A 12,217-nucleotide genomic window follows, 5' to 3' on the forward strand; every position below is an offset into this window, starting at 1 on the left:
ATACAGACCTGCCAACTCTCCCGTATTCACCAGGAGTCTCCCGTCGTTTTGACCCTTCTCCTGGACATCTCCCGGGACAGATTTTTCCCCATATTTTGCTCAAAACTCTACTGTTAAACCCTCTTATGTCAGTAAATCTTTAATGTCTGCAAAATTCATGTCCGGTGTGTGGTTACTGCAATCCCTATCTGTACCGAGCAGGGTTTAGGACCCAGGGGAGCCCTGTGGCAGGCAACTGCACACCCCCTTACTCCCACTCCCGATTTTGTTTTTTCAGAAGTTGACAGACATAAGTGTATCGTGCTTTTAAAGGTGAAGAAAGGGGGAAGATGTGTGTCTGATTGTTTGGAATGTCAAGATGTACCAGTCTTTGTTTGTTTGATTCACTCTTGTTTGCATGTTTTTATGATTGACTAATTGCATTTTTTTGTATAATAAAGTAGCATTTGAAATAAATGTTTTAAAAAAAAAACATGTCCAGCATTGGAAATTACTTTAGCTTTCTTCAGCATGTGTTTTAACAGTCTTAACAGCAAACACTAACTATATACACTAGTTAAATCACTAAGCCAGACAGTTTTTCAGACAAATATGTTTTTTCAATATTCGTTTTCTGATACCGTCTGAAAGAAATGCATTGAATAATAAGACAAATCTACTTACTTGTGAAGATGGTACGATTATAGTACTGCAAGGAAAAGGAAAGGGAAGCACCAGTGAGTAAATGTTGCAGTCCTTTTCTTCATTCTGGAGATATTGTGAAATGTTGGGTATACCTTCCAGTAAGTTTTTACTATCGCACTCAGATAGACTAAATTACTGATCAATTGTTTTTCAATCAATCAAAGCCTTTTATTGTGCAGGGTACAATATATGGTCTTCATAGTACTACTGACCTGTGAGGGCATTCCTTCCAACACTAGTCTTGATGCACACTAATATAAAATCCACCACAGTATGTGTTTCAGTCCAGTTATTTCTGATATGAACTTGTGGATGTGCAATTTGCATGAGAGCTGCTGGTTACTTTGCATATAATCTAAAATGACCTTGCTAAAGTGCCAGTTTTATCTTACTGTACATTCTCCACTTTCAAACTTAAAGGAATTCATTTATGAAGTACAGTAACTAAGTTATCTTGCTAATTTTCAAAACGGTAGGCTTAGAAAATTACTGTATATATCCTATATCTTTATATTGGAAAATAAGTCTTAATGAAACTGTACTCAGGTCTCTATCCTATTTCACTGTTTTCTTTTGTTTGTTTTATTCATCTAGGAACAATAACTTCATGGGTGGTGATATTCATACTCCCAATCAACAGTGCCCTCAACCCAATCTTGTATACTCTGACCACAAGTTTCTTCAGAGAGAAAGTGGAACTATTGCTGTGCACATGGCAGAGGAATTCAGCTCATAGAAAAGGCAGAAAAAGTCTGTCTAGTTCAGGCAACTATACAGACAGTTCAAGGTTTTCCTTAGGAGTTCTGCAACGATTATCTATCGGAGAGGTGAATTCAAGACGTGGATGACAAAAGATATTGAAAGAAAAGAAAAGACAAACTTTACGTTTTTTGCATCTCCACGGAGCAGGGGTGCACATGAGCCAGACACTGCTGGTGGTTGGTTTCATCTGCACTGTGCCATTACTTTCCAGGCTAGCTGTGTCATGATTCCTGGACCCAAGAAGCAGCCAAGGGGAGAAGCATCTTTCTAGAAAACAACTCAAGAAAGCACATCAGCTCTTAAAAATGTGAATGTAGAAGCTAATTCATAGCAGTTAAAGACAATACTGTTTACAAGTGGTGCAATTTATAGATACGTATGTTCCTTTAACTAACTTTTGTTAAAATAAACATTTCCCTCGGTGGAGAAGTTTGATATATCTGTGGGATCTTTCATTGAAAGATGAATATATTTTGTTCATTTTTGTTCAAAACACAGTACAGCCATGCTATAAAGGTTAGGGTCCAAGCCTTTTGATAGTTATATCGAGGGGTTCGTTATAGCGAAATGACAATCAAAATGAACGATAAACTGTTCAAGTAAGTTAATGAGATGAGATTGTGAATAAAAGTACCTGTTCGTCCCATGTATGCAGTATTCTGCCTTTGCTTTAGCCTATTCATTAAAGAATTAAAATGCAGTACAAAAATCAAAAATCCCAAATTGAAGTTGAACTTTTATTCAAAATCGTGAATTGTTTCAAAGTGTACCAAATCTTAATCCAACATGCAAGAATCCCAAACTGAGCTTTTATTCCAAATCAACCCAACATGAAAAATCCATCAGATCCTCAAGTTTTTTGTTGTTTTTTCTTTAATCAATTTTGCTTTGCCGCATGGTTGCTGAACAAGCCAAAAAACAGAGTGCTTTTTGACAACCTATGTTCACAACAGAAATATGCCTGCATTATTCTTTTTTCAAACTATCAATATAGTTTCCAGCTTTGTTCAACATAAAATGATTTTTGTTTCGGAGGCATAGTTACACAGCGCGTGCTTTTTATTAAGACAAAAGAGTTGATTTCATTGCGAAGGTGGCATCCTGTGTGTACAGACCAGGATGTTGACAGTGTGTGTTTATATTATGATTTTTTTTTAATTTGGGGTCCAGGGGTCAGGTTCGTTATAGCCGAAGGTTCGTTATAATGAAGGGCGTTATAGTGAGGTAGTGTGTGCACAGAAAGACTAGAATGTAAGTAAAAAAGTGAAACTAATCTCCAGGAACTGTTTGATTCAAATCACATTGCAGTGCTACCTGAACCTAATATACGTCAACGCGGCATACATTTAACAATTCAAATTCTTAGTAGCTGAATTTCTCCTGTCGGTATAAGATGTGTGTGTGGGGGGAATATTGGGTTAGCATGTGGGAATGTGGCTGGAGCCGTAAATTGAATAAGTGATGATTAGTTAGGCTCCAGTCACAGGTGTATAAAAAGGGTAATCACGGGTGTTAATGTTGGAGTCAGTGTTGGTGATATAAATGTGAAGGAGTGTGTTGCTGTGCTGTCCTGTCCTGTATGTTTGTAAGTTTTTGTAGCCCTTTTGTTTTGGCCACTGCACCTGTTTATTTGTTAATGTGTTTTATGTGTCTGTTCTGTAAATAAACATGCACATTAGTGCTTAATCTGTAGCTTCTTACTTCTGAGTCTCTCTTCCTGTCAATAACAACTTGGGCCGTGATGCTACCCTGTCACACTTGGTGTTAGAAGCAGGATAGTGCCCCTGGAGACTCAGACAAGAACTGCAGGTTTATTTAAAAAAAATGGAAAAGGAACGCATGGACGAGCAGCAGTGCCAGTTGGAGGCATAAGGGGCTCCATGGGCATGTTTATGGGGAGTGCCCATATCCTTCCCCTCTGCCCATTGCTTCCCTACGGTCAGCCTCTCCGCTTATCTGCATGCCAATGTATAGGCAGGGGTATCTCGAAAGGCCAAAGAATGTCGTGTAAAATATGTATAATGTAGTAGTGCTGTCTCGTCCATGTTTTAATAAATCTATCGCATGAGTTTCCTGACTAAACAAGGGTAAATGAATGGGAAACTGAAGTGACATACGGCAGAATCCAATTTGTCTACTATAACATTTATGAAAGATGTCAAATATTGAAATATTGTAAAGAATTAAAATAGTGTAAAGAACAGAGTTCTTTAGACGGGCTGGTCTGACAGTTCTTTCCCAGGGTCGGGATGTCGGGCAGTTTGGATGAAGGCGAGACTCTGTTGCAAGAACGCATTGACGTGGAAGGGAAACAACGTGGCAGCCGCAGAGTGCAGAGGCGTTTGCACTCGTTTACCAAGGGGTCATGTGTGACGGCATAAAAGGGGGTGGAGAATCACAGTCTGTTCCTTCCTGTTGGTTTTGCATTTTAACCTAGAAGGACTGAGAGAAACCCCAGAGAATGTAGCAGTTTCGTGAGTGTTTTGTTTTGTCTGTTAGTAATTGTCTTGTTTGTCAGCTAACACTTTTCCGTAGCTGTCGCCTTGGGACACAACAAAGCCGGAACAACACTTCACCACTGTCATGAAATAAACTTGTTTCACCCACCACGAGCACTACTGCACGCACCCAGGACTGGTGACTGTGTTTGTATTATTGAGGGGCAGATACAGTGCCTTGCATAAGTATTCACCCCCATTGGACTTTTCCACATTTTGTAGTGTTACAACCTGGAATTAAAATTGATTTAATTGGTATTTTTACCATTTGATTTACACAACATACTTAACACTTTGAAGGTGCAAAATATTTTTTATTGTGACACAAAAGTTAGTTAAGCAAAGAAAAAAGACATTTGTTGGTTGCATGAGTATTCACCCCCCTGAGTCAATACTTGGTAGAAGCACCTTTGGCAGCAATTACAGCTGTGAGTCTTTTGGGTAAGTCTCTACCAACTTTGCACATCTGGATCCTGCAATTTTTGCCCATTCTTCTTAGCAAAATTGCGCAAGCTCTGTCAAGTTGGATGGGGACCGTTGGTGAATTGCAATTTTCAAGTCTTGCCACAGATTATTATTATTTATTTCTTAGCAGACGCCCTTATCCAGGGCGACTTACAATTGTTACAAGATATCACTTATTTTTACATACAATTACATTAATTTTTACATACAATTACCCATTTATACAGCTGGGTTTTTACTGGAGCAATCTAGGCAAAGTACCTTGCTCAAGGGTACAGCAGCAGTGTCTCCCACCGGGGATTGAACCCACGACCCTCCGGTCCAGAGTCCAGAGCCCTAACCACTACTCCACACTACTGCCCTCCACACTCTTGCAGACTGAAACAGGTTTTCCTTTAGAATTTCCCTATATTTGGCGCCATCCATCTTGCCCTCAATCCTGACCAGTTTCCCAGTCCCTACCGATGAAAACCATCCCCATAATATGATGCTGCCACCACCATGCTTCACCGTGGGGATGGTGTTCTCAGGGTGATGAGCAGTGCTGGCTTTGCGACACACATAGCATTTTGTGCTTAGGCCAAAAAGTTCAATTTTGGTCTCATCAGATCAGAGAACCTTTTTCCACATGTTTGCTGTGTCTCCCACATGCCTTTTGACAAAATCCGAACAGGATTTGATATGAGTTTTTTTCAGCAATGGCTTTCTTCTCACCACTCTTCCATAAAGCCCAGCTTTGTGGTGCATTATTATTATTATTATTATTATTATTTATTTCTTAGCAGACGCCCTTATCCAGGGCGACTTACAATCGCAAGCAAATACAAATACATTCAAGTGTTACAATATAAGTCATACAATAAGAACAAGAAATACAATAATTCTCAAGTGTGACAAACCACAATTCAATAATACAGCAGATAATAGTGAAAGTTACATCAGGATATGATTAAGTAGTGATAGTTACATCAGGATATGATTAAGTACAAAATACTACAGATTAAACACTTGGGAGATTACAATATTCTGAGGTACAGGATTAAATGCAGTAAAATAGGGGGCAGATAAGAGCAAAATAAAGCATATTTAAATGAAGGGTGATAGTGTCCCAGGATACAACAGAGGAGTTCTACAGGTGCTGTTTGAAGAGGTGAGTCTTAAGGAGGCGCCGGAATGTGGTCAGGGACTGGGCAGTCCTGACATCTGTAGGAAGGTCGTTCCACCACTGCGGAGCAAGGGTGGAGAAGGAGCGGGCTCGGGAGGCAGGGGAGCGTAGCGGAGGTAGAGCCAGTCTTCTAGTGCAGGCGGAGCGGAGAGGTCGAGTGGGGGTGTAGGGAGAGATGAGGGTCTGGAGGTAGCTGGGTGCAGTCTGATCAAGGCATCTGTAGGCTAGTACAAGAGTCTTGAACTGGATGCGAGCGGTGATCGGGAGCCAGTGGAGCGAGCGGAGTAGTGGAGTAGCGTGGGCGAAGCGAGGTAGAGAGAACACCAGGCGAGCAGCAGAGTTCTGGATGAGCTGGAGCGGACGGGTGGCGGACGCAGGGAGGCCAGCCAGGAGGGAGTTGCAGTAGTCTAGGCGGGAGAGTACCAGGGCCTGGACCAGGAGCTGGGTAGCATAGTTGGTGAGGAAGGGTCGGATTCTTCGGATGTTGCTCAGGAAGAATCTGCAAGTGCGTGCCAGAGTGGAGATGTGCTGGGAATAAGAGAGGCAGGGGTCCAGGGTGACTCCAAGGTTTTTAGCTGAGGAAGAGGGAGAGAGTGTGGTAGATTCCAGAGGAACAGAGATAGAGAGATCAGAGGAGGGGGAGGAGGAGGGAAAGAAAAGGAGGTCAGATTTAGAGAGGTTGAGTTTGAGGTGATGCGAGTGCATCCAGGAGGAAATAGCAGACAGACAGGTAGAGATACGGGAGGAGATGGTGGAGTCAGAGGTGGGGAAGGAGAGGAAAATCTGAGCATCATCAGCATAGAAATGGTATGAGAAACCATAGGATGCGATGAGGGGGCCCAGGGAGCGGGTGTAGAGAGAGAACAGGAGAGGACCCAAGACTGACCCTTGGGGGACTCCAGTCAAGAGAGGGTGAGGTGTGGAGGTTGCTCCACGCCAGGTTACCTGGTAAGTGCGGTTGGAGAGGTAGGAGGAGAACCAGGCCAGAGCAGTGCCAGAGATCCCCAGGTCAGCAAGAGATGATAGTAGAATAGAGTGATCAACAGTGTCAAAGGCAGCAGAGAGGTCGAGGAGAATTAGGACAGAGGAGAGAGAGGCAGCTCGGGCACACTTAAGTGAGTTGGTGACAGAGAGAAGGGCGGTTTCAGTGGAGTGAGCAGAGCGGAAGCCAGATTGGAGAGGGTCAAGCAGAGAGTGGTTGGACAGGAAAGCAGAGAGCTGGCGGTGTACAGTCCGCTCGAGGGTTTTGGAGAGGAAGGGTAGGAGGGAGACAGGACGGTAGCTCTGGAGGGAGGTGGGGTCGAGGGTAGGTTTTTTGAGGAGGGGAGTGATAGAGGCTTTTTTGAAGGCAGAGGGGAAGATGCCAGAAAGTAGAGAGGTGTTGAGGAGGGAGGAGATGAAGGGGAGTAGAGCAGGAGCAGCAGCTTGAAAGAGGTGAGTGGGGAGGGGGTCCAAGGCACACGTGGTGGGTTTGTGACCCTGGAGCAGGGAGGAGAGGTCAGAGTCTGAGAGGGGCAAGAAGGTGGAGAGGGAGGGCGAGTTAGTAGGGGATGTAGTGGGTGTAGGGGTTGGAGCAGGAGGGGGTGCGGGGGAGGGAGAGGTGTTAAAGAGTTTGCGGATATCTGAGATTTTAGAAGAGAAGAAGGAGGCAAAGTCGTCAGGGGAGATAGAGGAGGGAGGAGGAGGGGGGGGGAGGGTTTAGGAGGGAGGAGAAGGTAGAGAATAGTTTACGTGGGTTGTTAGTGGAGGCTTGGATTACAGATTGGAAATAAGCACATTTAGCAGAGGAGAGAGTAGAGGAGAAGGAGGAGAGAAGAGTGCGGTAAAGGTCTAGGGCAGCAGGGAGTTTGGTTCTCTTCCATTTCTTTTCAGCAGATCGCAGTGTGATTCTTGCCGAGCGGAGCACAGAGGAGAGCCAGGGATGGGGAGGGGAGGGGCGAGCGGGTCGGGAGGTGAGGGGACAGAGGGAGTCGAGGGAGGAGGTGAGTGAGGAGAAGAGGGTGGAGGTAGCAGAGTCTACAGAGAGTTGTGAAAAGGAGTCGATAGGAGGGAGGTGAGAGAGAGCAGTGGAGGCAAGGACAGAGGGGGAGAGAGAGCGGAGGTTACGGCGAGAGGTGACAGTGGGGGTAGGAGGAGCAGGGAGAGGGGGGAGAGACAGAGAAAAAGAGATGAAATAGTGATCAGAGAGGTCCAGGGGGGTGACAGAGAGGTTGGAGGGGCAGCAGGCCCTGGAGAAGGTGAGGTCCAGTTGACGGCCAGCTTTGTGGGTAGGAGGGGACGGAGAGAGACAGAAGTCGAAGGAGTGAAGGAGAGGGAGGAATCCAGCAGAGTGGCTGGGGTTGGAGAGATGGATGTTGAAGTCACCCAACAGGACAGTCGGGGTAGACAGAGAGGGGAGGGAGGAGAGTAGATAGTCGAGTTCATCCAGAAAGTGAGTGAGAGGCCCAGGGGGGCGGTACAAAACAATGAGCAGGAGTTGACAGGGAGAGGTTAGTTGGACTGCATGAAATTCAAAGGTAGTGACAGAGAGGGAGGTGAGATCAGAGGGGACAGAAAAGAGTAAGGAGGGAGAGAGGAGAAGACCCGTCCCACCTCCCCGTCCGGTGAGACGCGGGGTATGGGACAGGACGTAGAGAGAGGACAGGGCAGCAGGAGTAACAGTGTTATCAGGGGACAGCCAGGTTTCAGTGAGAGCAAGGAAATCGAGCGAGAGGTGGGAGGCAAAGGCAGAGATGAAATCAGCTTTGTTAGCAGAAGAGTGACAGTTCCAGAGTGCACCAGAGAGTGTGCGGGAGGGGGGGAGAGGCAGAGAAATGAGGTTAGAGGGGTTGGAGGAGCAACAGCGGAGGGAGGGCAGAGGACGAGGACGGGAGGACAGAACAGGGATGTGAGAGACAGTCATAGCAGGACAAGCAAGACAAAAGGCACAGTAGGAGCAGTGGGGTGGAGGATACAGACCTGACTAGTAGATGGCTTCTTCCAGAGCGCTGGTAGGTTCGGATCTAGTCGAACAGCGTCTCAGCGCAGGCCTCCCCTCGCTGGACTCCCACAGCTAGACTCCCGGCTCTTTTGTTGAGGCTCTTGTGTTGGCTGGCGCTTCGTGCTGGCGCTAAAATAAGCTGCTTGAATAAATGTTGTTACCCCTGCTTGGCAAAAGAACCAACTAAACTGTGTGGAAACCAATCAAATAGCAAAATCAACTGCTAATCAATTTAGCCACTCACCTGGTACTAATCACACACAAACTCAGCCAATTCAAACACCACCTTACAATGTCACCAAATGTAGTAGTTACAATTACAAAAAGCAGGAACTTATCTATCTGCCTCTCTCCCTGGTTCCCTAGGGTTATAATCCGGTCTCAGCTGTGGATCTCTCCATTTCCTTCAGAGTTACCATTGGCCTCCTGGTTGCTTCTCTGACTAATGCCCTCCTTACCTGGTCACTGAGTTTTAGTGGACGGCCTTCTGTAGGCAGAGTCACGGTTGTGCCATTTTCTTTCCATTTGTTAATAATGGATTTAACTGTGCTCCAGTGGATGTTCAAAGTTTGGGATATTTTTTTTATAACCCAACCCTGATTGGTGCTTCTCCAGAACTTTATCCCAGACTTGTTTTGATAGCTCCTTGGTCTTCATGATACTGTTTGTTTAGATATGTTCTCTAACAAACTCTGGGGCCTTCCAGAAACAGGTGTATTTAATCCGAGATCATGTGACACTTTAATTGCACACAGGTGGACTCCATTCAACTAATTATGTGACTTCTGAAGGCAATTGGCTGCACCAGAGCTTATTTAGGGGTGTCACAGCAAAGGGGGTGAATACTTATGCAATCAAGACTTTACAGTTTATTTGTAAATAATTTTGAAAAATATGTAGTTTTTTCCCCACTTTGACATTATGGACTATTTTGTGTAGATCAGTGACAAAAAAATCCTAATTAAATCAATTGCAGGTTGTAACACTACAAAATGTGGAAAAGACCAACAGGGGGTGAATACTTACGCAAGGCACTGTATTAGTGTTTATTTGGGTGCAATCCTATTGTTTACCCCGTGCAGTACACACCGGATTATAATCATCTCTGTCTGTTTCATTCACGCACTGCATCACTCCTGGACCTGTACCCAATCAACCACTTTCACAGTCCTATCTACTGTACTTTATATTAATTGTCAATAATATTGTATAGCCTAGATAGGCTACCTGTACACAGCCTATATCAGCCTAACATTATTTCAGTGCTACATTTTAAATGCACAACATAAATATATGAAAACATCAGAAATAGCCAAATTGTGAAGATCCCAAAAAGCTAAAGTCAATGTTACCAAATGCAAAGAAAAGAAAAGAAATAGCCCCTAGTATTAATCATAATAACCTTTAATTGCTTATGATCCAACCTGCAAAACAAGACCGTACATCCCTTAAAAAAAAAAACAAAAAAAAAAAAAAAAAAAAAAAAACCCACCTATTCAGAAATGCTACTCAACTAATTAGTTTGTTTTATCATTTTTAAAACCATAAACATGTTGCATAATCAAAGTAAAAAGACACAAATAAAATTACAAAGTGAATGATTACAACTATATATATATATATATATATATATATATATATATATATATATATATATATATATATATATACTTTTTTTGAGTAAATGTTTTTCTATTTGTACGAAAAGAAACATTTATGAGAATAAACCATTAGTTAATAAAAAGGAGCTAGCTTTAATTCACCTATACCGTTACAATAGAGTATACAAATAGCTTTATAAGTACCACAATATTTCAACAATATGCAAATGATGTAATGGTGTGAAACTTGTACATCTGTTGGGTTCAGTTAATTGTTTCAACTGGTTAAAGAGTTCTAACAAACTGAAAAGACCTGAAGACTCTGTCAATGTGTGTGTGAACATGCAGCCTGGGTCTGCATTAACCTTTGCTACTTTTTCCAAAGCAGGAGGAACACATTTGAGCCATTCTTGGCCTTTAAAATTACCTAACAATAATTTCTGTAATTGTATACATTAAATAAAGCAAATTTGAGTTAATTACATTAAGACATGGTTGAGTATATTACACTATTTACTATTATATAGAAATATATTCTATATCTCATGTAACTTGTTTGCCTTCTTAGAGTAGTCACTTATACAATGCATACTTAAGACATTTTCTGTAAACGGATCCAAGAGACACCGATGAACATATAGTTAAAGTAATCGTGTCTTGGCTCCGATTGCAACATTATACACTTTCCTACAAGACACCATTATTGAGATCTATAGTAAATTGTTTGCAACTGTGTTCTGAAGGAAGTAATTCCAGCTGGTGTAGGTTATGAACAATGCAAATCCAGACAGCATAGCATGCTGATTGCACCAAGCAGACAAACACAACCCATCCTATTTACTATACCTTCTCCAGCAACAGAAAAAATGCACAAAAAAGTAAGTGTATTATTTCAAGTAGAGGCTTACACATCATTTGTATAACACACATACCTGTAACAGACATCTGAAGGTGAAGTATTCAGAGACTACTGGAAGTGTGGGAACACACATCTTGGTATGAATACAAACAAAGCAAGACAAAAGAATCTGAGATTTCCATGGGAGGCCTGGCCAACTGCTAACCTTCGTGTAAATGTTGCAATCCCCATCATACAATGCAACATGGCACACTTTAAAATCCATTTTTTTTGTATGTAGAGACCACCCCACCCCATGAAGAATTATGAGTTACATGCCCACATCTGTGGCCCAGGGGCCTGAACTAGGATAGATCTAAACCTTTACATAAATGCATCCAAAACTTCTATTCTTTACAATCTGCATCAGAATAGCTCCAGGCTCCACATTCCTGTTTTTTGTAGAGAAGTCAAGTCAACTTGCACTCCTTAAGGTAAGCTTTACCTCCCTCCAAGCCATTTGGTGTCACATGCTGAAGTGTACCACATTAGTGGATGGCACCATCTTGTTTGGTTAGGCTTTTGACTGGAATAACTTTAATACTTGTGGAAGACTGGTATCTGAAGTACCAAGTGTCACGTCATTGTTCCGTATGAATTTCAGAGACAGCCAAAACAGATGACAAACACTAGTGCCACATGTATTCCAGCTGAATGACCACACAAGATCATACTTTGATAGTATATAACCCCCCCCCCCCCCCCCCCAAAAAAAGCTTCCAAAACTTTGGCATGCAAATGTGTTACTTATGTAAAACTAGTCCTGCGAAATGACCGAGTCATCACATGACTGCCCTCAAATTTCAAAGCCCTGTCACAGCACAGAAGTAGCAGCCACTCTAGTTGCGGTTGTCCAGCACCAAACAGGGAATTGTACACAGTGTCAAGATGGCACGATTGCTCTTTTAAAAAAAGAGCTCTACACTTGCATACTTCACAGCAGTTTATTGGCCCTTTGTCATGGCTGCTACACCATTTCAGATACGATACACTTCAAGTGTTGGATCAAGTAATTTAATATTTGGATAAACATACTAGTGAAACCTTATGGCACAGCAAATCAATGTTTCTGGTGTTCCAGAAAGTGGCAATGTATCAACTCCTTTAGTGGCACCAGCTGAAGTGGTCTTGAATACTCAATGCAGCCGTTACTTCAGGGCATTA

At 42.9% G+C, this 12,217-nt stretch overlaps 1 protein-coding gene across 2 annotated transcripts in view; it reads left to right on the forward strand.

The window, feature by feature from the left end:
• The window catches only part of LOC117405535 (relaxin receptor 2-like), a 41,898-nt gene extending 38,766 nt beyond the window's left edge, over positions 1 to 3,132 (forward strand). For both annotated transcript variants that reach the window (XM_059030463.1, XM_059030464.1), the window contains one exon: positions 1,279 to 3,132. In XM_059030463.1, coding sequence (XP_058886446.1) covers positions 1,279 to 1,532 — 254 coding nt within the window. In that variant the 3' untranslated portion in view covers positions 1,533 to 3,132. The remainder of the gene's footprint in view (positions 1 to 1,278) is intronic.
• Positions 3,133 to 12,217: the final 9,085 nt, after the last annotated feature.

Source organism: Acipenser ruthenus, chromosome 9 (assembly GCF_902713425.1).
Source record: "Acipenser ruthenus chromosome 9, fAciRut3.2 maternal haplotype, whole genome shotgun sequence".
Classification (NCBI taxonomy): domain Eukaryota; kingdom Metazoa; phylum Chordata; class Actinopteri; order Acipenseriformes; family Acipenseridae; genus Acipenser; species Acipenser ruthenus.